Raw genomic sequence first — 27,891 nt, forward strand, 5'->3', positions numbered from 1 at the left:
TGTCTCAAATGTGATAAAGAAAGCCACTCTGGGTCTTTTTATGTCTACCCCTCAAAAAATAAAGAGAAGTCTCCCAAAGGACTGATTGTTAACCTCTGACACCTTCCTCAGTTGATCATTGTTCTTGCCAGAAGCAAAACTGATACCTGTGTGTTCTCTTCTAATATCTGCTAACAGGATCTCTCCTTGCATTCTTGCTCTTTCAGAGTAGCCAGCCATTATTACTATTTCGTGAAGTGGGTGACTTTCATAATTACTCCAGATCCTTGATTATTATTTAAAAAATCAAATTCCAAGAGTATTTTCTGGAAGCCACAAATTCCCCAAATTGCTGCCAGCAGGATACTTTTTATTGTTGGCTATTCTCCTAGGGAATTTAATAAATATTCATCGACAGGGCACAGCATAATTGATTGAGCTGCTTTCAGTTTTATCAGCCTGGTAGGAGGGCTTAGTATTTTCTGGAAACCTCTAGAAGTTGCCAGTGGTTGACAATAAGAAGCTTTTGTGAGGTCCTTGGGGAGAGCGGTGGAGAGGAGAAAATAAGGATAATGTCTGTTATCATAAGCCACTTTGTGAACCTTATCAGGAGTTATAAACCACTGTGGGCATCAATAGTGTTAGGTCTGTGGATATTCTGTGATAAGCTACAAAAGACCCCATATAATTTTAAATGAATGGTTAGGAATCAAGTTAATTCATGGCGATTTATCAGACAGCAATCATTTACTATGTCAAATCAATTCTTATATACCACTTAAACCTGATTGCATAGTTCAGCACTCTTTATTTTCAGAGTACCCATCAGCATGGATTACTCAAGCTTTGGAAAAAAAAGTGATTTCGTTTTTTTTTTGAACCTTTCAAAATGACATACCCACAAACAATAATTTCAAAGTCATAAATTTTATAAAGTTACTCATAACAATAAATATCATGTGTGTACAGGATCTTTTTCTTTTACGTTCAGCGTCTGAGTTCAGCCAGTAATTCTATAAAGCCTTTTGGAAGCATACAGATACACCACGGACACAAACACTCTTGACACATTTCTAACAAGTTGTTTATCAGCAGCTGCACCTCTCCTGGTTTTCTAAAATGCCAGTCGTAACACCTTTTACCACAGACAAGCTGGGCTGGGCTGGACCATGAAATACATGCTGGGGAGTGTACAAGTATCACTTAAGGAATAGTACTTCTGGTATTCTGAGTTTTGCCTTTCTCTTGCATGTTTTTATAATTTGTTCTCTAAATTTATGTTTGGCTTTGACCAGATTTCTGGCTTTTTGTTTTTCTACTTACTGGAATGCCTGTGAAGGTAACTGGAGGAGACTGCCAAGAAATGCTGAAGCTGCTGCCGTTGGGGGTGAACTTGGCCGATCCTGGAATGGTCACGGGGGGTGTGGCCTGTCCCACAGAAAACAGAGAACATTGTTATGAAACAACATTTCTCCTCACAGTCCTAAGCTATCATTGCCAAAGTAGGGCCCCAAAATGGTTTCAGCTGTATTAATAACTTAGACTAATTCTCCAACAGGAGATTAAACATAGCTGAAGAGAATAGCTAGAAATAAGCTTTTTATAAATCTTAGTAATCTAATGAATAAGAGCAGGTTTTTTGCTGATTTCTGAAAAGAAATTTTATTATATGTACATGTACCTATTTTAGGACATAGGCCTATTTGTGTGTAAAACACTATGCCTCACCATCAAATTGGGAAATAAACAACTTTACAGGGATGCTGGGTGTGTAAATTGGTACAACATTTGGGGAGGGTAATTTGGCAATATATATCAAAATTCTTAGTATTTTGTATATTAGCTATGCCACTTTTAGAATTCATTCTAACGAAATGGATATAAAGATGTTCATTGCAGAACTATGTATTATGTAAAAAAAACCCCTGGAAATGCAAGTGTCCAATAATAGGGATGTAGGTACGTAAGTCATGATATACCCACAGACTGATGCTGTTGAAGAATACTTGTTGGCATGGGAAAATGTTCATGATATATTAAATGGCAAAAATAAAGCACAAGAAAAACAGTACTATGGTAAATTACTTTTTTAAAAATGACTATATATACATCGAACAAAGTCTTGAAGGACATACAAAAAATATTAACCAAGGAGCTTTCTTGTTGTTGCGGTTCAGGGATGAATTTTCTTCATTTGCTTGTGTTTTTAATACTTTTGATGCTGAACATTCATAATGTCTATAAATAGAATAATCCCAATATTATGAATACATGGTTTGGGAAGGACCTTTTAGATCACCTCGTGCATGTTCCAACTCTCATATAGATGAGCAAAATAGTTGAAATTGGTTCAGGCCCATGATTTCAAACCAGTGTTCTGAATACAACACTGACAAACAAAAACAAAGAAATTAAGTATTCTTTTTGACCAACATAACAAGAGTCAGGAATGAAATTTATTGCATCAACTAATTTAATAATTAGCTCTATTCCATTGCTCTTGACTGTAAGCCTATTAAATCAGTGGCTGGGTACTTCTACAGGTTTAGTTTTTCTAATTATAGATGTAGTTGCTCGTGACAGTGGTTTTATAACTGGCACCACTGGAAAATATTTTGGCAATACATAGCAAGAGCCATAAGCTGTTCATGTTATATCCTGTGACTCAATAATTATTCTTCTGGGAATTCAAAGGGAAAAAAACAAAAGCTACTGGCATGGAGGTGTTCGTAGTAGAGTTATTAATGATAGTGGAAAAACTGGAGAGATTAAAGAGGAGAGAGCTAACGGTAAGAGAATGACTAAAACAACTTGGTGTTTCGATTTAACTGAAAACTAGTCAGTTATATGGAAAATGTTTATAAAACCAGGGTGGGAGAACACAATTACAAATATGGACAGGAGTTTTTTTTTTTTTTTCTTTTTAGGTTGTACAGAGTAGTTGAGAATTCTGGGGAAAAAAGCTTTCTTAAAATTGAATGTTTTGATATGTCATTAAAACAAATCAACATTTAAAAGAGTTAATAAATGCTGGGGGGACAGAAGAGCTTTAGCTGTGTCCTATTTGCAGGATTTGTCTGTAAGGTCTTTTGGGACTTTAGAGTGAAGCAGATCACCTGGAGGGTCTGTCACAATGCAGACTGCTGGACCCCCAGCCCTCCCTCCTGCCCAAAAGGTCTGGGGCTGCCCCAAGAGTTTACATTTCTGACAAGTTCCTAGGTGATGTTGACACTGCTATTTGGGGAACACTGATCATCACTGCTCTGATCTGTGAGGGTTAGTTACCAATTCAGAAGACAGGGCATGAAGTCCCAGAGTTGGGACACAGTGCGGTTATGTCATTGTGCCAAAGCTTTCGGTGCTCACTTTTTCACTTATATTTTTTTATTTAACAGATACTTAGATCGTGGGCCAGGCACAATTGTGAGATCTTTACAATATTAAGGATTTTGAGTCCTATGACAACCTCTAAGGGGTTGGATCTTTAGTCAATATTGGGGAGTCCAAGGACCCCCAGAGCCCCATCTGTGTGAGGTCTGAACTTTAAAAGGAGAAAAAGAAAAAAAGAACTCAGCTATTAGCCTACTTGTGTGATGCTGTTTTTGCACCCTTTCCAGTGCAAAAGCAGAATGCTATTGCTTTTGGTGGGGGGTCAGAGTGGTTACCCCCAAGGTCCTTTGCAAGTCACCTGGTAAGCATGGTCGGTGTGCACGAGGTAGAGGGTGGTGGGAGCTGAGCGGCTCAAGGGTGTCATCAATTTAGTCTCAGTTTTGGCACAAGGAGTTTCTGTTCGGCTTGAATCTGGGATGGGGAAAGTGGGAGGTGAAGCCAGGGACTGAGAAGGTGACACCGGGGCCAGGCTGCTCAGTCCATCTGCCACTGAGTCTGTGTTGAGCTTGATCTCAGTGTAGTAAAAGTCCTCTTCTCCATCACTGTAGTCGGAATCCCCAACACGCCTGGGGCAAAAGAGAGCAAAACATGATGACACGAACCCAGTCTGCCTTCTTGCCCCGAAATCTTGCACTTTCTCTTCCCTCTGTCTGGAATGCTTTTCCCCTGTCTGGTCTGTCTGGCAAACTCTGACTTATCCTGCAACACTCAACTCCACTGTCCACTTGCAGGGAAGCCTTCCTTGACCTCTTAAAACAATTTATTTAACCAATCAGTTATTCAGCAATAAGTTACTGAGAGCCTATTACACCCAGGCACTTTTCTAGGGTCTCCTGATAGCATGATGAACAAAGCAGAGATTATAATGAATTTATATATTTATTTATACTTTACATTTTTACATTATTTATTTTTAAACTTTTTTTAAATATTTTATTTATTTATTCATGAGAGCACACACACACACACACACACACACACACAGAGAGAGAGAGAGAGAGAGAGAGAGAGAGAGAGACATAGGCAGAGAGAGAAGCAGGCTCCATGCCGGGAGCCCAACGTGAGACTTGATCTCGGTTCTCCAGGATCATGTCCTGGACTGAAGGCGGAGCTAAACCGCTGAGCCACCCAGGCTGCCCTTATTTATATATTTAAATTGTGATGGGATTTACATCCTAGTGGGGGATGCAGACAGGAAACCCACAAAGAAATGCATATTTAATATGTCAAGTAGGGACATATCCCGGAAAGAAAAATTAAAACAGATTTAGCATCCTTTAGCAGGGTAACTGATGAAGGGTGGGCATTTATTTTAAAGAGAAATGTCCAGAGGAAGTCTCACTGAAGTGGTGACATTTGATCGGGGGCATGAGTGACATGAAGGAAAAACCCGCACCAGCAGCACATAGCCCTAGGGAGGGCAGGTTTGGTGTTTTCCACGCAGGGCAGAGAGGCCAGTGGCTGGTGCTCAGGGCACCAGGCTGGTGAACAGAGGCAGATGCAAGATGGCACAGGGCCGTGTAGTCCACGGAATGGCTCTGCATGTCATTCTCAGTGTAATGGAAGCCAGAGGGCTTGTGAGGAATATAAGGTACTTTTTATTTTATTTTTTTTTAAAGATTATTTATTTACTTATTAGAGAGAGAGAGCACAGAGAGGAGGAGGAGGAAAGGTGGAGAAGTGGACTCCCCACCGAGCAAGGAGCCCAACATGGGACTCAATCCCAGGACCCCTGGAATCACGACCTGAGCCAAAGACAGATGCTTAACCAACAGAACCACCCAGACGACACTATAAGGTACTTTTTAGAAGGATCACTCTGGCTAGTGTCTGGAGAATAGGGGACAGAGGGCAAGAGCCAGAGGGGGAGGCTGGCAAGGAGGCTGTTGGTGCAGGTGAGCCGTAGCCACTGTCCGGGCGAGGGGGGCTGGTGATGGAAGTGCCCAGAAGTCAAATTTGGGATTGAAGGTTAGGAGTCAGGACTTGGCTCCTCACTGCTAGATCGTCTGAGCTCCCTTTGAAGAGTATTAATTCTTATTCACTTTATTTAATTATTTGGCACATTTCTGTAATTTTTTTTTAAACCCTTGCCACCTCCCTAAGACTGTGCGCCTCTTGGGCTACATCTTGTTCGTTCTGTGTCACTCCACACACATCGATGTTTCTGGCACAAAGTGCCTGTTAAATGTTGAATGGATGAAGCTGGTGTCCTTGAGCATTAATCCTGGAGTCAGATTTCCTGGGTTCAAATCCTGATACCTTCCAGCTGTGTGTGTGACTGTGGCAGCCGACAGGCCCAGTGCCTCGGGCTCTTCACTGATAAAATGGGGATAATCATAGTGCCTGCTTATTGTGAGGATTAAGCCAATAAATGTAGAGGCTGTAGAGGCGTGCCTCATGTATAGTAAGCACCGAGTGCTTATCGAATTAAAATGAAGTTGGAGTTAGAAGGCCTCCATGTTTACTACTGCTCAGAGCAATCTCTTCATGGTGCTGAGTTCTCCATGAGACATGGGCAACTGTACTTTCCCACAGAAAGTTTTGAGTAAAATAAAATAACCATCAATCTCTTTAGAAAAGATGTGTTTGATTTAATTTCCAGAGACATGGTGCACATCTAGCCACCTGGCTTTATAAGGTGGCCTCTGTACGTCTCCCTTCCATGAGGTAGCCCCAGATTTCATGAACATATCCAGCAGTAGTAGATCACTCACTTGGAATAAACTTTTTTTTCCCCCCTACTCCCAAGCCCTATATAGAACCTAATATAAAAAATCTCTCCGTCTCGTGGGCCTTTCTGTTTGGTCAAATCAGCGGCTTCTCCCAGCCTTGTCCCATGTCCCCGGAGCTCTCAGGCTGGGGCGTCTGGGGAGGTGTCTCTGCTCTCCCAGGTCTGGCAGGGCTTGGCTTTGTGACAAGCATACCATTAAAGACCCCAGAGAGTGGACCCAAGAATGTGCGCCTGTTCTATTCCTGTCCCCACTTCCTTTCCAGTAAAGGGCAGGCCGAGTGGCTACTGACTGCTGAGTGCTACTAATAGACACACAGGCCTAGGGGAAATTGTGTGTCCCACATGGGGATAAATCAGGATCAGCCCCTGGTGTACAAAAGTGGAGTGAGATTTAAGAGAAAAACAGTGTTTTTTTCTTATACTCTAGGCGGGCACTGCAGCTATAGCAGATGTGATATACATATTTTTGGGGGCGGGGGCTCCCCTGCCTTCCCTGCCAGCCAACATGCATTGAAAATGTTCCATCATCCTACATCCCATAATCGAGCTCATGGATGAAAGCAAAGGTGATTTTCCTCTCCCAGTTCATGAGAGAGCTCAGGCCTCAGGCTTCATATGCACAGACTGGCCTCGGAGTTCTGCTAACCCAGGCCCATCCCTGTGCAGTGGCTGGCAGGGTTGTGAATCCTGATGCACCCAGACAATTTAAAAAGCACAGTGTAGGGGCACCTGGGTGGCTCAGTTGGTTAAGTGTTTGGCTTCAGCTCAGGTCGTGATCCCAGGGGCCTGAGATGGAGCCCTGTGTCTGGCTCCCTGCTCAGCGGAGAGCCTCCTTCTCCCCCTGCTTGTGCTCTCGCTCTTTCTCTCTCTCTGTGTCAAATAAATAAGTAAAATCTTTTTTTAAAAAAATGCACAGTGTAAAAGGAATCCTAGGGAAGCAAACACTAGTGGCTACATTTTGAATTTTGCCCACCTTGAGAGCAGCCCGGAAGCTCAAAGAAAAATCGTGAGATGCCACTTATAGTCTATAAATACATATATGTGGCATGGACTTCTTCGAGGTACCGAATAGGATTCAGTTTTCTAGGCAGATGGACTTTAAAACAAATACCCTAGCTCCTGATTATAGCTTCAGGAAGTTTTTTCTAGACCTTTAAATAACTCGGAGCTATTTACATGATGAGTTGTCCTGACAATGAGGCTTGAGGGGAGACACTGGAGGATTTCCTTCCCTGGAGACTTCAGGAACAGGAGTGAGGGTGTTCTGCGGTGTTTCGGTGGGGTATTTCTTGGAGGGTAAAGGTAGACACGACCCCCCTGGTGAGGGGAGCAGAAGCCCAGCCCTGCTGCACCACACCTACAGGGCTTGGTAACCTCCTGTGTGCTGTTCTCTGGAAGGGTCTGGCTGTGTCCCCAAACATCAGTAAGTGAGCTAGACTCCTGCTTCTCTCCACAGTCACTGAAGGAGCCCACCTGCACAGACCAGCAAAATTACTGTAGAGAGCCCACTATTATTTTCTTTTAATACCACTTTTTTTTATGGATGATGCATTTCCTAAATTTGTCCCTTGCTTGGCCGAGTGACTGGAGTGTTTATTTCTCGACACTCATCTCATTGAAAGGACTCCTTTGTCCAAGCGTTTGGGGACTTGGTCATGCATTTGGATTTGCCTTATACACACTGGCTATGGCTTACAGCCTCCCAAGCTCCTCCGGAGTCCAATGTTCCTGGGCAGGAAAGACCCAGAGCCAACAGGACAAGACTGCGGAACCTCCACTGCCCCGTAGTGTGACTCCTTATCACTGCTGCTGGAAACTGCGTGTTCGCTTTCCTTAAAACGGCTTTTAAATAACCCAAGGAAAAGCATAGATCGTACACATAAAGGGCTTATCTGAACAACAGAAAATGAAGGAGCCAAGTCATCAGGTGTCATAAGAGTAGAAACCACAGCGCCGATTGGCACAGTGGTTCTTAAACCCTTTTCTGGCTATCTATGTGCTTTTAAGACTCAAAGTCATGAATATTCCCCATTGGGAAAAATGGACATCGAATTTGACAATTTCAGGGGGTCCAAGGAACCTACTCTACGCTAGCATTTTATATTTTACAAATCACGCTCACATCCATTTTATTTTTGACTCCTTACACATGACCTGGCTGGGCTGATATTACTATTAGCCTCATTTTCAGAGGGAACTGAGGCTCTGAGCAGTGACTTGCCTAAGGTTACTTGGTAACTAAATTGAGGAGGCTTTGCAAGGTTACATCCATATTCTTTCCACTGTGCCATACTGGCCTATATTTGAGTGGCCGTCTCCATAGGGGTTAGGAAGACCAAGCAAGCCCAGTCTCTATTCCTGTGTTCAGAACTTTTAAGGCATAGTGTGGTGTATAATATCTGAGTGCAGGTGACCCTAGATTGAACTCGTGGAGACTAAACATCAAGCCCTGAAGGGAGGGTTGCCTTACCCAAGATGAATGGTCCGTATGTGTTTCTGGATACCTGCTGCAGTGCTCAGCACCTTCCCGCAGTTTTTCCAGAGGCATTTGAACATCACCTTCATAGAATTCTGTAAACAGGAGAAAATTACATTGAAATGAAAATTAACCCATCAATATTTTCTGTCATCCCAACACATTTCTTCCCGTTTTGTTAGGAAAGTAACAAATTGGGCACCTGGGTGGCTCAGTCGGTTAAGCATCTGCCTTCAGCTCAGGTCATGATCCTGGGGTCCTGGGATGGAGCCCGCATCAGGCTTCCTGCTCATCGGGGAGCCTGCTTCTCCCTCCCCCTCTCTCCCCCCCTCCCACCCCACTCATGCACGCTCTTTCTCCAATCAATCAATCGATCTTAAAAAAAAAAAAAAGGGAAGGTAAGAACTTGAGGTGCCTGGGTAGCTCAGTCAGTTAAACGTCTGACTGGATTTGGGCTCAGGTCATGATCTCAGGGTCATGGGATCAAGCCCTGCGTTGGACTCAGTGCTCAATAGGGACTTTGCTTCAGATTCTCTTCTGTTCCTTCTCCTTCTGCCCCCCCCACTCTCTCTCCCTCCAAAATAAATAAGTCTTAAAAAAGAAGGGTGGCAACTTCCCATCATCTTGAGTATAATTCAGCATGCCATTCTAGGGAACACCCCCCCCCCCCCCCCCAGCTGGTGACGATCTTGCTGACCTCAGACGTTTTCCTGCATCCTTCATGGATAGTAAGTCGCTCTGAATATTTAGTTCATTTTCATTAAGGTGGTCACAGTGCCATTAGTTAGGCATTAATGATGGTATCTAACATTAGTTGAGCACTTACCATATGCCAAGTGCTGTTAAAAAAGTTTATCTCATATAATTCCAAGAGATAAATCCTATTATTGCCACCATTGTATAGATTCATAGAGTTTCAGTAAATGGTGCTCAGTGAATGAACCAGCTTCTAGCAAAGCTGGGAATCCAGGCAGTTCGGCACCAGGAATTGCCCTTTCCTCTAGGACACAATGCCACCTTCTCTTACGAGGGTCTCAGTGTTTCCCCAAAACAGCACAGCGATTGAGAGCACTGATTTTGGACTTACTTTCTCAAGTACCTGTCTCATGGGGTTATTAATGGATTAAATGAGGTCATGAAAGTGAATCCTTCAGCACAACACCAACAGGAGTAATAATTATTCAACCAGTGGTAGTTGTCATGGTATTATTATGATTATACTTCCTGAAATGAATGTGCCAGGAGATTAGTTTTCTCCAGAGAGGGCCCTTGTCCTTGAGATGCCACCGTTTGGCTGATTATTCCCACAGGCCTGGTGATAGTCACTGCTGTGTGCTCACGAAGCCCCGTTTTCTCTTCCTCTGAGTACACAGCCAGACCCCATTTCCCAGCCTCCCTTGCAGTCAGGTGGGGGCAGGTGACTGAATTAGGATAATGGAATGGGGGCAGAAGCAATATATATTCCTTCTGAGACTTGTCCCTCAACTACCTGGCAACCAGTATGGCACTCAAGGACTTAAGGTACAGCAGAACCACTTAACGGGGTGGGGGGGTTCTCAATCTTTTGCTTGCCTTGCACCCTTTTGGCAGTTTCACTAAACCTATGGAAAGGGATTTTTTTTAACATTTAAAATAAAACACATAGAAATACAAAAAAGAGCAAGTGTACTGAAATACAGTTATCAAAGTATTACAAGTATTTTGTGATATGGTTCTCCATGCACTCTTTAATTAACATATTGAATAGCAAGATCTTGAAGTGAGTCTAATGACTAACCATAATTTCAAAGCATTGTTAAGCCTAAATGATATTTCATGATAGCTGCTAAAATTGTAATGTGATATGAAAATACCTATGCTTTCAATCGGTAGTAAAGTCACAGGTGGCACTAATATTATGGTTTGATGCTGTCAACCATTATTACAGGACACGTGGAATTATAGTTAAGAGCTTAATGATAATGAAAATATATACTTTTTCCCCACTCCAAGTTCACAGACCCTCTGAATTCTGTATACCCTTTTGGAGACCTGTGGACTTCAGGTTAAGAACCCCTGCAGTAGGAGGAAGGAGCCTGGGTCGCTGGAGGAGAGATACCCCCTTCACCATTCCCACTGACCTGATTGGATTGTGACATATGAAATAAATAAACCTTCACAGTGTTAAGCCACGGACGTTTAGAAATAGGCTGTTCCAACAGTAAGCCTGCCCTTCCTTACCAATAAACACAGTAGCGGTGACACCTTCCCTGAACTGAGGGTATTGATGTCACTTTGTTTACAAGCCCGGTAGGATTTATTTCTGCCATCAAGCCCTTGTGGGGACCCAGCAGTATATGCCCTGTTCTGTGGAGCAATCATGTACACATTTAGAAGACAACTCACTCAGGTATTGCCGATGGGATTAGTATCCTGATCCAGGTGGCCACCCCCCCACACCCCGAAGACTTTTGGTGTATTTCTCAATTGAAAAGACACCTGGGAACTTCAGGAACTGAGGATATCCTGTGTGTTGGGGAATGGACACTTTCAGCAAGGCGAGTGGAGGAAAAATCACAGCAGGGCACAGCTGCAGTCAGCGAGGTAAGTTGAGGCATAGCAGCAGGAGTCCGGTAGCCCGCTGTGCCCCTGAGGCCCTGCCTAGGTGGCGGGCACTCATGACCCAGCAACCTAGCCATCCCCGCCTCAGGCCTGGGCATCACGAGCCGCTGGGGGCTGCTCGCCAGGGCAGTGGGCAGTACTGAGCTTCATAGAAGCTGCCGCTATGAGGAGCTGGGGCTGGAGCCTGAGAAGGGTGTGAAGGAAGCTGAGAAGCAAACACACGCTTAGGAGACTTTAAAGTACATGATCCTAATGAGTCTGTGTTTATTCTAAGGAGACTGTTCACAAATCTCAGGCTCCCTGATCTCCTTGGGCCATTGATGTAAACACACGGTCTGTAAGATGAACAAAAGGGGGAGAGTTTAAATCCTACCCCCTTGGCCCCAGAGGTTCACAGAAAGGAACTCTGTTTGGTATTTTTTATTCAAAGCACATAATGACTTAACAATATTAAGGAATAAACCCTCACACTAGGAGTGCTTTTTACCCATTTTTCAAACAATGAAACTATTAAAATATTTTCCACTTAAGGGAGTTAATGACTCAAACCAAAATTACATGTATCTTGAGAGTCCAAATGTCTGTCTGGAAATAAAGTCATGATAGATGAAAACACTTTTTAAAAAGATTTTATGTATTTGAGAGAGAGTGAGCGAGCACAAGCGGGGGGGGGGGGCGCGGCCTGTAAGACTGTAAGACAATTGATGCAAGACTCGATTGCAGGACCCCAGGATCATGACCTGAGCTGAAAGCAGCTGCTTAACTAACCAAGCCACCCGGGTGCCCCTGAAAATAATTTTTGATTCATTCCAAACCTTTTTGCTGATGGTATCATTCGATTAAACTAAACAGCTATTTAGCAAGGAATATTATAGGTGCCAGGGAGAGAAAGAGAGAGAGAGAGAGAGAGAAACTGCTCTCCAAGAATTTACATGCTAGTGGGGGAGAGACAGAGATGCTAATGAACAGTAACTGCTTCAGCTCTGGTAAGGTTGATGGAGAGGGGAATGGAGCAGCTGTAGATCAGAGAAGACCTCTAGAAGGTGACTTTTGAGCTGGGACCTAAAGGTTGGAGCAGCAGGGAGCCATGCTAAGAGCTGGCGTTTTCCAGGGCAAAGAGGAAGAAGGCAGACTGGAGGGCCAGAAAGAGGAGTGAGTTTGGATGGTAATGAGGGAGGGGGGCGCCTGGGTGGCCCAGTGGGTTAAGCATCCATCTTCAGCTCAGGTCATGATCCCGGGGTCCTGGGATCTAGCCTACTTCTCCTTCTCCCTCTGTGCTCTCTCTCTCAAATAAATAAATAAATAAATACATTTAAAAAATAGAAGAAAATGAGGGAGTGGGTGGGGGGTGTGGAGGGGAGAGAAAGAGAGAGAGAAGGATCTGAGATAGATAGACAAGGAGGGCCAGATCTTGAGGGTCTTGTAGGTAAAAGTAAGGAATTTGGACTTTATTCTGAAATAAAAGAGAAGCTACTGAAGGGGTTTAAGCAGGGGGTTGATACTGTAGGATTTGGGTTTAAAAAAAACACTGTTTTGGGGAGAGAGCAATAATTGCCCGTGTTATGCTACGGCGGGTCAGAGAAAATGGTGGATGGAAGAAGACCGGCAGTGAGCATGGAGGAAAGCAGATACACTTAGGATGTATTCTGGAGGCAGATCCAACAGTACTTGCTCTGGGTTGAATACGACAAATGTTAAAATGGATGGTGTTAAAGACGACTTCCACCGCTAGGCAAGTTGTGGTTGTGTTTCGAATATGCTAATTTAGAGATACCTATTATAGGTCATGGAGAGGTGACATGTAGGACACTGGACATATGAGTCTGGAACTTAGGGAAGGTCAGGGTGAGAGGCAGAAATCTGGAGTCAGGACCTGAAGGATTACTGATAACTTCGTTCTGGATGAACTCATGTGGGGAAAAATGCAACTAGAGATGAGTAGAAGGCCAAGGACTCTGCAGCATCCAGTATTTTCCATTGGAGAGGGAGCAGGAGCAGTCAGAGAGAGAGAGAGAGGAGATCAGGACAGTGTGGTATTACAGCACAGGTGGAAAAAGTGTTCAAGAAGGAAGATGTGGCCAACTGCGTGGAATGAGGACTGGGAAGAGTCCTACGGACCATACATGGAGGCTGTCGGTGGCCCATGTAGGGCAAGCGCAGGTTTCATGGGGTAGTGGGGTTGGAAGTCAGAGGTCCAGGGGTTGGTGAGTAAGTGGGATTGAAAGGAGTGGAGTAAATGCCACCTTTTCCAGGAAAGGTGGCTGATATATGTGAGTAGTAATGGGAGAGTTTGTAGAGATGAGTGATACTGAAGTGAGTTTTTAGGTTGATGGGAACAGTTGCAAAGGAAGAAGAGGGACAACGTAGTAGAGATATGGGGGAAGATGAGAGGGGGAGAGGCCTTGCAAAAGAAAGAGGCTTCGGCATTAGCGCCTCCAGCAGGGGAGGAGGGGAGGGCTGCCCTGGATGGCAGCAGGGCAGTTCTCCCCTGGAAGAAAAGAAAACCAAGGGATGGATGCAGATTCAGGTAGTTTGCTGACTTTTTTTTTTTTTTTTTTTTAAAGGCATTCCTGTCTGAATGCTTCTAATTTTCAGTGAGGTAGGAAGTGAGGTCAAAGCAAAGGGCAAAGTGGGGGTGCTGTGTGGGAGCTTTGAGGAGAGCACAGGAGGCTGAAATGGTTGCTTTAGAGACTGAGAAAGGGCCAGGCGAGGCATATGATACTATTTTCATATTCATGGGGGCAAGCGAGAACCCAAAAAGTTAGGAGGTTGATCCAGTGTCATTTGATGGTTCCTACCAATCAGTCTGTTAGATAGAGGCTTTCATAATTAATATAATAGTATTCCATAACATACGAGCCAAATTCTTTCTACATCTAGGGAATTTTTTAAAGGTTCAAATTGCTGATTGTCTTAGGAAGTGACTATCAGATTGTCTCAGGAAGTGACTATCAGACTGGTATTTTTGTGCCACAACAAGTATTATTTATTAGATTGCTCTTCCTAGTCCTTGCAGGAATATGTCAACACTTTTTTTTTTTTTTTTTTTTTTTTGTAATTGATAAGCAGGAAAGCTCGGTACTGATTACACAAAAATAAATATCATTGGTGTAACTCCTTTCCCTAGTTAGGAGGAAATAGCTGATAAAGGACTCTCAAATCCAAAAGCTACAATGAAGCTGACCAAGATCCTCTTGAAATCCCTTGGAATTAGGGTAACTACCAATTGCCATTGTTTGAGTATCATCTCAATCACACCCTCACTTTTTTTGGCCCCTGCGAAATCTGTTGCCCAAAGAAAACTAGGTAATGGATATAAAAACCCATCAACTTTGCTCCTTCCTTGCTTTTTTCTTTTGCTGGGTTTCCGAGAGACATGCCGTGGTGGGGACAGACTAAATAGTTCTGATCATGGGAAGCTCTCTGAGAGGAGGACCCGTGACTTCTTGCCCAACATTCTGCTCTTGGGCCCGACATAACTTAGCAGTTAGTATTTGTTGTGTTGAATCCTGGGAAAGTTGTGTTTTGGGGCCCACAGCAATGAGCCATATTTGAGACATCTTAATTTACTCAAGCATTTTGGAATTTACTTAGTAAACAGTCGATGTTCAAAGAATGTTTGTCCAAAAGGTTATTGTTCTGAGGAATTCAGGAAGATTTCCCAGTACGATTACCACTTGATTATCTTACCTGGCTATAAGTTAACTTCTCAGTGTAGGCGTACGGCGGGCATGGTGAACATTGAATTATAGATGGGTTTCTTTTCCTTCCTTAAGTACTTTCTTTTTCCAGCCTTCCACACCTTGCACTAGTAGGTATTTGAGGAAGGTCTAAGTTCACCAGAAGAAAATGACAAATGTGCAGCTGGAAAAATGATTGTCTAATTTATAATGATTTGGGTCATCAGCATAAGCAATTGGAAGGCCTTTTATGCAGTCCTACACTCCAGATGAAAGAGAAAGTTCCTGCCGATTTGCAAGGTGGTTGCAAATGAGGACTCAGAAACATACTTCCGTATAATGGGGAGACCTTTAGCTGTGTTTGGGAAGGGGGCCCTCCCAAACCCCTTCAGAGAAGGAAAGCTCTGCTTTCTCTCCTTTACCACTTCTTGGCATTTCCTTTGAATAACATCTTTCATTTATTATCCCATTTTATCCCAAACTGCCAGAGCTTTGCCGTAATTTATCCATGCACAGATATTTGCTATCTCTAAATCTAAGAGCGATACAGGTTAAGCTTTGGAAAACGCCTATCATTTTGACCCAATTCAACTTGGGGGGATCTGCCCTAGGAAAATCATTTGAAATGTCTGCCAAGATGCTCATCGCACTGTGTATAACGATGCTTATTGTGAGTGAGAAATCAGAAATAATCTCACAGTTACTGTGGAGATTACAGAGGGGTTGGTTAAATTAATTCCATATAACTGGATATTAAGGAATCTTAAAAATGAAGTTGAAAGAAAAGCTTCTCTGACGTGAGAAAACAAATTCCCAGTGTTGTAAGGGAATTGCTGATACTTCCTCTTTGTCTATACAGGTTCTCACCACTCCCTTCTCCACCCTGCTCAGCGCCTGGAGGCCAAGCTTCATGCGTCAGTGGGTCTCCTTGCCTGCTGGCTTCTGGATGATTTGGCCAAGGGGAGGCAGTGACAGCAGGTGGGGAGGCAGGAGGAGAGACTGGAAGGCAAGAGGGTATGGATTCCCTCAGCCTCCTGCCTGCCTGCCTGGCCACAGGTGGGCAGTGGCTAGATTTCACCTCCAAAAACTAACATTTCTGGTGGTATTTTCAGAGTTTGGGTAACCTCCTTGGTTCTGGAAACCCCTCTGTTTCTTTGCCTCTAAGGCTTAGGGGTGGTAATGTTAGCTCATGGGGTAGATTCTTCTGATGTCCCCTATCCCTATCTACACCTTCGTCAAGAGCTTCTCCATTCTATTCTTCTCAGTTACTCCACTTGAGTACACTCACTGCCTGCTTCCTGCCCGAACCTTGACTGATACAGGGGGAAAGTTGTAGGTTATAAAAATATGTGAACAGGTGTGCCTGGGTGGCTGTGTCGGTTAAGCATCTGCCTTTGGCTCAGGTCATGATCCTGGGGTCCCGGGATTGAGCCCCGAGTCGGGCTCCCTGCTTGGCGGGGAGCCGGCTTCTCCCTCTCCCTCTCCTTCTGTTCTTCACCCTGCTTGTGCTCTCCTTCTCTCTCAAATAAATAATAAAATCTTCATAAGAAAAAAAGCATATGAGCATTATCTTTTTGTGACGGGAGGGTATGGAATGCAAAGCAAGATGTATTTTTGCAAGGTGGAAATATTGGAGAGGGATGTCTTATTGGTACATTATCCTCAAATGTAAAAATTATCCTATTTTTAATTTTAAGAAATCATTTCCTTAAAAATGGAAGTCACCCTCTTAACACTTGGCTTGAATAATTTGAAAGAATAAAAGTACCCTGAAAGGATGATCTCAACTCAAATGAAACCAAGTGTCTTCTCTCTCCATATGTGAAGGATGTTCTTATGTCCAACCATGAGGCCCCTTACCTGGTGATTACGTACTCTGCAAACTCCCCTCACCACATCCAATGGAGACAAATCCTTTGTCTACAAACAGACTACTCGCTGTTACATTAAAAACAAAACAAAACAAGCCATGGGAGGAGGAGAACAGGAAAAAATAGCTGAATAAACACTGCCTGGGTTGCCACATGGGTCCTAGCTCGCCCAAGGAGGCCAAAAGAAGCAGAGCTGCTGGCAGAGTCACGGCGGCCAAGTCTGAACGTGTCCACCTATGCTTCAGCCTTGGCTGCCCCTCGCAGCTCTAAGAGAAGGAAGTTCACAGAGCTGGGATGTCCGAGGGAGACGAGGCCACCCTTGGTCGGGAACCACACTGTGCTAGGGTCTTCCATACATTCGCTTCACTTAACCCTGACAACAACCCCAGAGGAGTAGAGCTCCTGGCAGTTACAAGCAGACACCCATGCCTGGGGTGAACTTCTCAGCAGCTTCCAGGCAAGCTCTTTAGTCACCTGCCTTGGGTGCAGTAGGCCCCGATGGCTGGAGACAGCCCCCTGGAGCTGCTGCACCTCTGCGGCAGTTTTCAGACGGTCTCAGACACCTGCCGCTTGGAGCTAGACGCTGAGATCTTTGGCCAGGGCTTCCCTCATCTTTTTCTCTGCTCGCCCTTTCCATGGCAAGGCTTAACCCTGGTTTTGAATCATTTCATACCTGGAATACATGGCGTAGCTTCTATCTTCCAGAAAGAACCCAGACTGGTCCGCAGGACTAACAAGATGACTGCAGGTCACCTTCAGTTCCAAGAGTGGAAACGTGGCTGAATTTTGAAGTATTCAATCACATGCCTAGGGATAAGTCCAATGAAAGCTACATTCCAGAAGGTACATGCACGTCACTTTACTGCCCAGCTTACCACACAGTGGCCTGGGGTCAATACCAAGTTGCTTTTTCGGAGGCAACTGTGAAGATCCTCAGGTATGTTTTATGTGGCGATTGAGGTGTACATGTATGTGTACCTGTGTGTACGTGTGTGTGTCTACTGGGGGTGGATGCTCATACACCCGAGCCTCCCCAGAGAGGACCAGGGTCCCTGAGGGAAGGGGAGCATCCGATTATTCATCATAGAAGAGTTTGCTGCATTATACATGCTTCCTCAGGCTGCCTCACGTGGGAGGAACCCACACTACTTGGCAGAGGCTCCAATGGCTCTCTGAGGACCAAGAGGTCCCCTCAGGGCCTCAGCACGTTCCAAAAAGATTGAGAAGTGAACAGATCTTATTTAAACATTCAGTAACTGCCTAGAAGCTGGTAGGGGTTCCAGTCCTTTCCTTTATTGGGAAATAGCCTTATACGTGTCATCTCAACTTTGGGGCCTTATTTCTTTACTTGTAAGACAGCAGAAGGGAACAAGCAGTCTCTGGGGTGTGTGAGGTTAGTGCAAAGTGATGGGTGAACTCAAATGTGTACCAAACATGGATTAAACATCTCCCATCTATATATACTGCTTGCAGCTGCCGTGATGATAAGTAAAATAAAAAAATAACAAAAAGATTTCTACAAATGGAATAATACAGCATGTATTCTTTTGTGTCTGGTGACTTTACCAGCATAATGTTTTGAGATTCACCCACTGTTTCACTTCAGGATTTTTTTTTTTAGGTTGAATTAATTTTATAAGGAATTTAGAAATCACCCACTGTTTCATGTGTGGGTAGTTTGTTTCCTTTTATTGTGGTGTGGTGTTCTTCTGAGTGAATATACTGCAATTTATTTGTCTATTTACCTATTTATGGACATTTGGATTGTTTGCAGTTTGGAGTGATAATAAAACTGCTATGAACTACAAGCCTACAAGTCTTTTTGTGGACATATGTTTTCTTATCTCTTAGGTAAATATCTAGAAGTGGAATTGCTGGGTCATATGGTAAGCATATATTTAACTTTACAAGAAACTGCCAAACTGTTTTACAAAGTGGTTGTACCATTTTACATTCCCACCAGAAATGAATGAGAATTCCTGTTGCCAATACGTGGGATCCTGCACACCAAAAAGTACACACTGTAGGATCCCACTTACTTGAAATGCTACAATATGCGAAGTTGACCTACAGTGACAGAAGTCAGATAACTGGTTGTCGGTTTTTGTAGGGGCTGTGGGGGGGCATTTGGCCGCAGAGGGGCACGAGGAGTGCTGGCCTCTGTTAGGGTGGTGGTTGCTCAGGTGGAGAAATCAGTCAAACCCCACTGAACTGTATTCTGAAAATGGGCTCATTTTTTTATGTGGAAATTATACCTAAATAAAGTTGATTTAAAATGATTTCTGTAACAAGGACAAAAGCATTCATGGATAATAAAAACCCCCTACTAATTATACATTTTCTCAATCAGTGGATTCTACAAGTGCATCTCATCTTTGGGATAATCTGGACATTTCTGGACATGATCAAGTGGGTCCTGTAACTTGGAAAGGGGTGATTGCTGAAGTCCCCTGAGGTCCAAGACTCCAGATCTTATGTACTGCTTGGTCGAGAATTCTGAGGTCTCGTCACTCAAGAGCCTAGATCTCACTCTCCTGTATCCTGATCCTCCCTGAGGCCAATCCGCTCCCCTGATCTGGCTGGCGATGCTGTGTCATCACCATGAAATCCGTACAGTGTGACCCCGAGCTGCTTTTCTTAGCACCGCCCTCCCCAGCAGTTCTAACAGATGGATCTATTTCTGGAGCGGCAGTTCTTCTTGCAGAAGGCACTCTCTGCTTGGAATTAGTGGGTTAGGAATTAAGTCAGTGCAGAGACTGGCAACCACTTCTTCTTCTTCGGGAGGGCTTTACGGGTTTGTTTCCTTTTCATTCACAATTTAAAGTGACTCATTGCTTTTTTGGTTCTGAGAGATTGAAAATGCCGAGCGGAGCAAATGATGAATTCATTGTTTACTACTGCACAATCATCACTAAAGCACCTTATGTTAACTCAGCACTTTTCCCCTCTGACTTGACATTTTCCCCAGTCTACGGGTAAGAAGGGTTCATGGTCCAGAGGCCTGTAAAATAACTGAAAATGATGAAGGCCGGAATGTAGTGACCTGCTGCTGTTCTGGAATGTCGAGTCCTGAGTCAGGTTCCCTTGTAGGCCGGCCCCTGATTTCTGCCCCTGTCACTGCAGCCCTCACCCCCTCACCTGGTGGGAGGCTGGCCTCTCCCCTTAACTCTCAATGCGCCCAAGCTGGCCGGAGTGGCCGAGGGATGCAAGTGTCTTGATACAGCCAAAGTGGGGACAGGATGCAGAAGCGAGGTGAGCACCCCTTCTCTCTGCACTCACGCTTCTCAAATCTCTATTCAACAGGTATCAAATGGGTAAAAAAAGGAAAGCAGAGTGTTAGCGGCCAGCATTCCCCAACGACGTGGTGCTATCATCATCCATATTTTGCAAACGAAGACCCCGGGACTCAGGGGAGTCAAGCCACTTGCTTACGGTCACCCAGGTGCTGGAGCCGGGGTGCGAATCCCAGAGTCTGAGCTGATTTATCCTGTTCCGGGAGGCCCGAACTCAGACTCTGACGGAATCAGGACTCTGCCACGGAAACGAAGAGTCCGTCTTGGCGGTTAGCAGCACGTTTTCTGGAGGTCTCCCGGGGACAGGAGGCGAACCCGAGGCCTTCCCGGCAGGTTTCCTCCCGGGCTCCGGGGGGCGGCGGTGGTTAAGGCCGCCGCGCCACCTGGTGGTCGTGCCGGGAACTGCACGCCCCCAGCCCGCAGAGGCGTGGCCGTGGGTCGGTGCTGCCGGCGCCCGGCCTGCTCGCCCACGGGGCTGGCTGAGCTCCGCGCCCGGAGAAAGCGGCCTTTCATTTCCCGTTCTCGAATCGCCACTACCTGGGCTTCTTGGAAAGCCACGGGGGCTTCCCGCGGGCAGTGGGCCTGCTGCAGAGCCTGGAGTTCCCTGCTCTGCCCCCGGTGTCTCTCCGGGCCTCTGCACCCCGAGCCCACGCTGCCACGTGAGGTTGGCTGTCGCTGCCTCCGGTGACTTTCTCCCCGCGTTACCCCCCCTGCGGGCAGAGGGAGATGTGGATTCCTTGAGTTAATCCGCTTCAAGGGTTTCATCTTTGCTGTGTTGGCTGAGCTCTAACACCTTATAAGCTACAGGACCTTGGGCGATTCCCGTGACCTTGGCAAGCATCCTCTGCAGGAGGGGGCTCTGAAGATGCCCAGGCTTTTTTTGTGATGATGAAATGAAATGCTGCACTTAAAAGCATTAAACTGTAAACTGTCACTAAATTTGCAAATGTAGTTGTTCTCAGCCAATGTTTCCTCCTTACTGCTGGTAGTAGGAGATAGTGCCCGGCCTGGGCAATAGGGCTCAGACTCTCCTCCTCTTTACCTAAGAGGAGCATGGGTCACCCCACGAGGTGACAGTGAGGTGAGGTGTCCATGTATGGGGGGGGGGGGTGAGAGGAGCGACGAGAGAGCTTCCATAAGGAGGAGGGGGGCCACGGCCACTTCTTCATAATCCGATTTGGGGAATGCTGCTGTCACCTTTGCTTAGGGGTCTAAGAGGTCCGTTACAATATTGCTACATTCCTGCACATGGGGTTTTAGGGTCTGCACATCCTTTCTACTAATGGTCACATTTAACCTTCTCCATTATCCAGAGAGAAGTTTGATAATACCTGTCTGCTGCGTTTAGAGATGAAGAAGCTGGTAATCAAAGAGGTGAGATGATTTTCTTAAGTTCTCAGGGTAGCAAAGTTGAGGGTAGAATGTGGGTCTTTTGACTGTTCAGGGCTCCTTCATTTAACCACCCACCACGTTATCTCTTTCAAATATGGAACAGGGGCTTCCAAACTTCTTAAACCGTGAGCCACAGTACGAGATAATATTTTGTGCATTACACACGTTAAGTGTATAATCGAAACAAAAGCATCAGGAGACAACACCGACCCTGATTAGTACAATGCATCCTGTTCTGTCCTATTCATTGAAGAAGCGCTATTCACAGCTCATTAAATTGACTCATAACCCGTTAGTGGAGTGAGACCTGCAGTTTGGAAAATACTGATCTGGAAGGTTCTCAGACAATCCCCATACAAGATGTAGCCATCAAAATTGTTCATGGTCTCAAATATATGATGAATCAAGGGAATGAAGAGAAAAACAAGATGAACTCAAAGTGTCACTGACTAGGATGTATTGTTAAATGGATTAGGCAAATTAACTCTTAGAAATCTTTAGAAATAGGATTTTAAAAACTAAAATAACTGCACCACAGTTACTGGGTTTCTACCACATGGTCAGCACGGCATTTGTCACTTCTGATCATTGCTGTCTCTTTACACATCTCAGTCCACCCACCCAACTTCCAACCTTAGAGGAAGTGGCTATCCTTAATCTCAGGACATTGTGCCCTGTGTCTGATGGGCGCTCAATAAATATTGGCTCAATAAATTAAAAAAATGAATGGCAACCATCCCACATTCCCATTACTCTCACTATTCAACAAAATTTTAAGTTAAAAAGGCAACAACCTGGTCTATATGAGGTCCATGATTTAAAAATTAGTGACTATGAGCACAGACAGTAGGGATATCACCCTGGGAAAATCCAGGGTCTGAATAGAGGGGAAAAAGCATAAAGAAAGAAGGATGAACATGTTTCTAATTCATGCATTTATTCCTACTATCTAGCATCCTGCAGAGTGGGTCTGTGCCCTTCAAATCAAGTCACTTTGTAAGGAAGCTTTTTCCCCCTTTTCCTTTGGTGACTGATTTAGTTGAAACCTATAGACTCTAAGTGCAAGTCTGACCAACGCAACTTAGTTGTGCAAGCGCTTGATTTTTGGCTCATGACTACATTAGGAATGAAAGGCTGTGGCAGGCTTTCAGGGGTGCACCTTACAAGCCGTGGGGATGGAGGGGCTGAGAGTCCCTGCCACAGGGCCAGGACCTGCTTAATGAGAGCCACACAACACACTCAGATGACCCCAGAAAGAAAGTCTGTGCAGCCCGACGCAAAAGGACAAAGCTTCAGGTCCACATGGCTGTCTCGCCTGCAGGTTCCCACTGATACAAGTGCCAGCCTCTCTCCCTGAGTAGTCAAGCAAAGATGCAGAATCCCTGGGGACCCAAAGGATGCTGGTACCACTCCAGCCCCCCTGCCCAATGGAGTGCTGTGTAAAACAGCAACTCTTCACGCTACTTGCCCCGGTGAAAGAGCGGAGGCTATGTGAGTGCCCTGCTCTCTGAATCGAGAGACTGCCTGTACAACCTCCACTGCTACCCACACCGAATGATGCTAAGAGAGAGGCAGGGAGGGACAGCTGGATCGATGCCATCTCTTTGTTTTGCTCTTTGAAATGAATTGGGGGAGAAAGAAAGGTTGTACCGCAACTGCGGTCCTCACGGTTTTGCTTTGGACCTTGGTTTGTGAATAGTCATTAATAACGAAGCGACCAATAACAAAAGACAGTTTCATATTTATATGGAGATTTAAAAAATAGTGTTAAGCTGTTCTCTGAGACATAGCAGCTTTGCTTTCTTCTATGAAATAGAAATACTTTTGGAGAATTGTGAGTGAACATAACGGTTTAAGCGTATGTGAACAAAATGAAAAGAGTATGAGCTAATTTAGGTCGAGCAGACCTGTGTTTGAATGACAGCTCTGGCCCTTTCTCACCTGCATGATAGGGGTGAGGTGAGCGCATGATCTCCTGGGTCTCAATCTCCTCCTGCCAGGATGGGAAAATAATACTCACCATGCAGGACTGCTGTGAGGGTCACATAAAAATAGAACCAATTGATTTATTAAGTCGACGAATTCGATCTTTTTCACTTTTGATTGGGTAAATATGCACTTTTTAGTATCTGAGCGCACGCAAATGGTTATGTGTCAGCTCGCACGTATGTTCCAAGCCGGTGTCATAAAAATAAGACGCCGAATATGCTTCCCAACACCCTTCAGGGCTTACTGAAGCAGAAAAGAGAAGGATTGAGCATGAGTTTTATTTCACAGGTGAAAAGATAAAGTCCCAGCAAGAGGGTGAGTTCACTGCCAAAGCGAGCCTCCAGCACGCACCTACACAGGTGGGCCGTAGCTGCCCCGCCGGAGCCCTCCCGCCAGTGCCCGGGGCGGGGCGGGGCGGGGCGGGCCGGGGCGGGCACGTGTGCGTGGAGCCTCGGACCGGACCGAGGCCTCGGCGGCTGCTGTACTGGGCCGGGACCGTCACGGACCCGGGCAGGCCGCCGAGCACCGCAGGCTCGCACGGACCCCCCCAGGCCCCAAGCGGTGCGGCCGACACACCAACCTTTCTCTTCCGCGGGATGGGCTCGTCGAAGAGCAGGTTGCTGGCCTCCGCCTCGTCGATGCCGTCGTCCGCGGGCGGGGGCGGGGGCGGGGGCGGCGGCGGCGGCGGCGGCGGCGCGGGGCTGCGGAGCGGCTTGAAGCAGTCGGCGGACAGCGGCGGCGACGGCGTGGACGGGTTGGACTGGTCGCTGGGGGCGCTCCAGCTCCAGTAGCCGCTGCTGCTGCTGCTCGAGGGCACGCCGCCTCCCTCCTTCCAGGACCCGCTGAGGCCCTCGGGCCCTGCGCACAAACACAGCGTCAGCGCCCGCCCTCCGGGTGCGCCCCGGGGCCGGGGTGGGGGGGGGGGCGTGTGTGTGCGTGCGCGCGTGTGTGCACGGGTGCTCGTGTGTGCGTGCGGGCGTGCACGTGTGCGTACGCGTGTATGTTCGTGTGTGCGCACGTGTGTGCTCGTGTGCGTGTCTGCTCCTGTGCGCGCACACGCGTGTGCATGTGTGTAAGTGCGTGTGCTCGTGTGCACCCATGTGTGCCCGTGTGCGCGCGCGCGCGTGTACTCGTGTGTGCGTGTGTGCATGTGCGTGCGCACGCATGTGAGCGCGTGTGCACGGGTGTTCGTGTGTGCACGCGTGCGTATGTGCACGCATGCGTGTGCGTACGCGTGTATGTTCGTGTGTGCGCACGCGTGTGCTCGTGTGCGTGTCTGCTCCTGTGCGCGCACACGTGTGTGCATGTGTGTAAGTGCGCGTGTGCACCCATGTGTGCACGTGTGCGTATGTGCACGCATGCGCGTGCGTACGCGTGTATGTTCGTGTGTGTGCACGCGTGTGCTCGTGTGCGCACGTGTGCGCACGTGTGTTCGTGTGTGCGCATGCGTGCCCTCGTGTGTACTCGTGTGCGCACGTGTGCGTGTGTGCGCTCGTGTGTGCATGTGTGCGCGCATGTGTGTGCGTGTGCGTGTGTGTGTGCGCGCAGCGGGGGCGCGGGTCTCGGCTCAGGAAAGCGCTTGCCGCCCACCCGACAGTTTGCCACGGTTGGGTAGGTAAGACTGACTCTGAACCTGGGGGGGGATCGCGTTGCTCCATAGTTTGTAAACGGCTTTTTCAATCACACAACAGGTTTTTCCTAACAGTTTTCCTATGTGTGCGGTTTTGTTCGACGCTAGTTTTGCAGGATGACAGTGGAGATTATGTGAAAATAAGAAGAAAAATAAGCTGTGCTTGCTTACAAAGTGTGGGGGCGCTTTGCCTTTCTAAGAAAAAAATCTTGGGAGTAGTCTCCCCCCTCTTCTGCCCCCATTCCCTATTTGAAAGAGAACTTTCTCAGAGGTCTGTGATCCTTGCATGACATTTATAGAAAAAGTCTCCGATGTAAGAGATTAATTCCCAGAAAGTTACCTACAGTCATCTACCTTATTGTAACAGCTTATTCGAACGAATAATAGTGCCCTACATTTGATGAGTGTCTTGCGTCTCCCAGAGCTCACTCATACGATCTCACGCCATCGGTGTCTCCGAGGGAGGACCCTCATGCCTATTTTACAGATGGAAGTCCTGAGGCACCTGGAAGTTAAGTGACCCGCCACATGACCGGTATGTAACTCAGACGGGTGCCGGGCCCAAAGCCTGGTCTACCAGTTGTTCTTCTCCTTCATGCATGTGGGCCTGTGTCGTGAGCAGCCTCCCTTGTCTTCAGCAAAGCTGAGATCAGAGGAGAATTTATTGGTAATTAGTACTGATGAGACGTGTGGGATTTTACCTTTCCTCTTGTGGGGAAACATTATGAAATGTTTGCTAATGTGGAGAGATCTTTGCCCAGCTAGAAGGTCTTGTCGCGGGGGAGGGGCCTCTTTTAATCACTGAGGATTTGCTTTATCTTTCAAGATGCCCAATCCTAATGAGTGTTTGTATAAATTCTTTCTAAAGGATAATTTCTCCTTCATATTTATGTACATTCTGAATATATTAAAACTATATTCTAAGTACAAGGGGGGAAAAGTCTCAAAATGCCTCATTAAAAAAAATGCTGCTAACATCTGTGTAATTAGTAATGAAGACAAATGGTAGACTTGGATTCAAGGGAAAAGTTCTTAACCGCCTTACGTAATTACGGATTGCTAGCGTAGAGATTCCTCAACTGTGTCAAACAAAAAGTTCACTGAGTGGACTGAAGTTTGACGTTGAAACAGCAGGAGTAAGTCATCCATCTCATTCAAGCAAGGCTCTAACAGAATGCAGTGGTCATCTGTGCGGGCTCACACCTTGCCAGCCTCAACAAAACCCAACTTAGCCTCTCACCCCTGCGGTCTACACAGAGACTGAGGCGCTGATGGGGCCCGAGTCACCTACTGTAAACAAGGAAGCTCCATTCACTATGACACGGTTTCAAGGGGAGCCTAATGTAGGGCCCGAGGTAATATTACCTGCAGTGACAATTACTTGGCACGGCCGGCTTAGGAGGCCTGTAAATCTACTGTGGCAAGCACCTGAAAAATAAAGTAAGTTCACGGTGCTAGATGTGTAGTCATGCTAGGTATGAGTGACAGGAATTTATTCTGAAAACCAACTACTATCACGGCGTGGCTACACTGCTTCATGTCAATGCCAAAAGTTACCTTGTTTACTTGTGAGCCACCTTTCCTTTAGAAACACTATTTAAACAGAAGGACAATGTGATATAGAATTAAAGTTTTCAAAAAAGAAGTCAGAATCAGTTCAGAGTGTTTTTTCTTTTCTTAAACAAATATTTGCCCCCAAATGCAGACACACACTGCTGGACTCTGTCTTTGCAGACCCACATCTGGACAAAACGATCCTTCTCAGACCCAGAAAAGGAATACAACAGTTTTCAAAAACTCACTGACATACAGTAATTCTGGATATAATCTTGATTTCTAAAGAAATGAACAATTCCTTCATTTTCATAAACTGCTTTCCCTTTTAAAAAATTTGCTTCCTTCCAAAAAAAATTTTTTTTGCTTCCTGTTGTATACTAAATGGGAGATAATAGACATCTTGAGATTATTAATTGGGTAGTTATTTTTTTTTAGATCATAACAAACACTGAATTACTTTCTTTATAACTGCTAATAAAGTTTTCATTGAAGAAGTGAAAAGTTTCTTTTGATTCTAACTTTTTAATACAGAAGAACATTAAAGATGTTCTCAATTTAAAAAAAGACTACAACGGTAAAAATGATGATTATAGCAAAAACATAATTTTTTTTTCCTCTGCAGTTCCTTTTTCCTCTGTTGGGTTTTGGAGATGCCTTCAGTTTGGGGTTTACTGTAATCTCTCTGTAGAGGCATTGCCTAGCTGAGAAAGGTAAATCAGGATGCCTGTTTGCCAAGAAGCCCGGAGAAGGTCAGGTCATTCAACGGGGATGGTCAAGTTCATTTCCAGAGCACCTTACACCCCAGTTGGATTAGAGTAAGGGCTGGTGAAGACTCACTGGATGTTTAGCATATTTATTTTAACATCTCATGCTGAAAAGCAAATTATGTGGGAACCGTGGCTCAATCCCATAACCGACTAGGCTAGAGAAGGTTTTCCCTTGCTGGAAAGTTTCATCAAGTGCACTACATTTCAGTGAACTGCAGTCTGGCTTCCACCCATGGCTGGCCCACTGTGAAGGCTCTTGCCAAAGCCACTGGTGACCTTCTACTTGGTACAGAATTCAGTCCTCATGATTGACCTTCGGTAGCACCAGAGGCTCTCCTTGAAACATGCTTTTCCCTTGACTTGCATGGAACCACACTCTCCTGGTTCTCCTCTAGATCTCTGGGGAGCCTGCAGGCTCCCCTCGGGCTCTTTTCTCTCTGCTGGTCTCTTACATGATGATGGGTCTTACCATCGGCCTTAGCCACCTTCTCGTCACACTCTACCTCTACACAGCCCCCTTGAGGGGATCTCATCT

The 27,891-nt window shown here is 45.7% G+C and overlaps 2 protein-coding genes across 6 annotated transcripts in view; one reads left to right on the top strand and one right to left on the bottom strand.

Moving 5' to 3' along the window:
• LOC111093101 overlaps positions 1 to 16,300 on the top strand; it is a 96,418-nt gene extending 80,118 nt beyond the window's left edge. Inside the window, exons 4-5 of the mRNA XM_038579599.1 lie at positions 5,009 to 5,167; positions 15,717 to 16,300. Of these exons, the coding sequence (XP_038435527.1) occupies positions 5,009 to 5,167; positions 15,717 to 15,807 (250 nt within the window). The 3' untranslated portion in view covers positions 15,808 to 16,300. The remainder of the gene's footprint in view (positions 1 to 5,008; positions 5,168 to 15,716) is intronic.
• The window catches only part of ZNF704 (zinc finger protein 704), a 259,566-nt gene that overhangs the window by 42,071 nt on the left and 189,604 nt on the right, over positions 1 to 27,891 (bottom strand). For all 5 annotated transcript variants that reach the window (XM_038579598.1, XM_038579594.1, XM_038579595.1 and 2 more), the window contains exons 4-7: positions 23,983 to 24,260; positions 8,571 to 8,671; positions 3,668 to 3,935; positions 1,303 to 1,407 (exon numbers count right to left, since the gene is read on the bottom strand). In XM_038579598.1, the coding sequence (XP_038435526.1) occupies positions 1,303 to 1,407; positions 3,668 to 3,935; positions 8,571 to 8,671; positions 23,983 to 24,260 (752 nt within the window). The remainder of the gene's footprint in view (positions 1 to 1,302; positions 1,408 to 3,667; positions 3,936 to 8,570; positions 8,672 to 23,982; positions 24,261 to 27,891) is intronic.

This window comes from Canis lupus, chromosome 29, assembly GCF_011100685.1.
Source record: "Canis lupus familiaris isolate Mischka breed German Shepherd chromosome 29, alternate assembly UU_Cfam_GSD_1.0, whole genome shotgun sequence".
In the NCBI taxonomy this organism is placed as follows: Eukaryota; Metazoa; Chordata; class Mammalia; order Carnivora; family Canidae; genus Canis; species Canis lupus.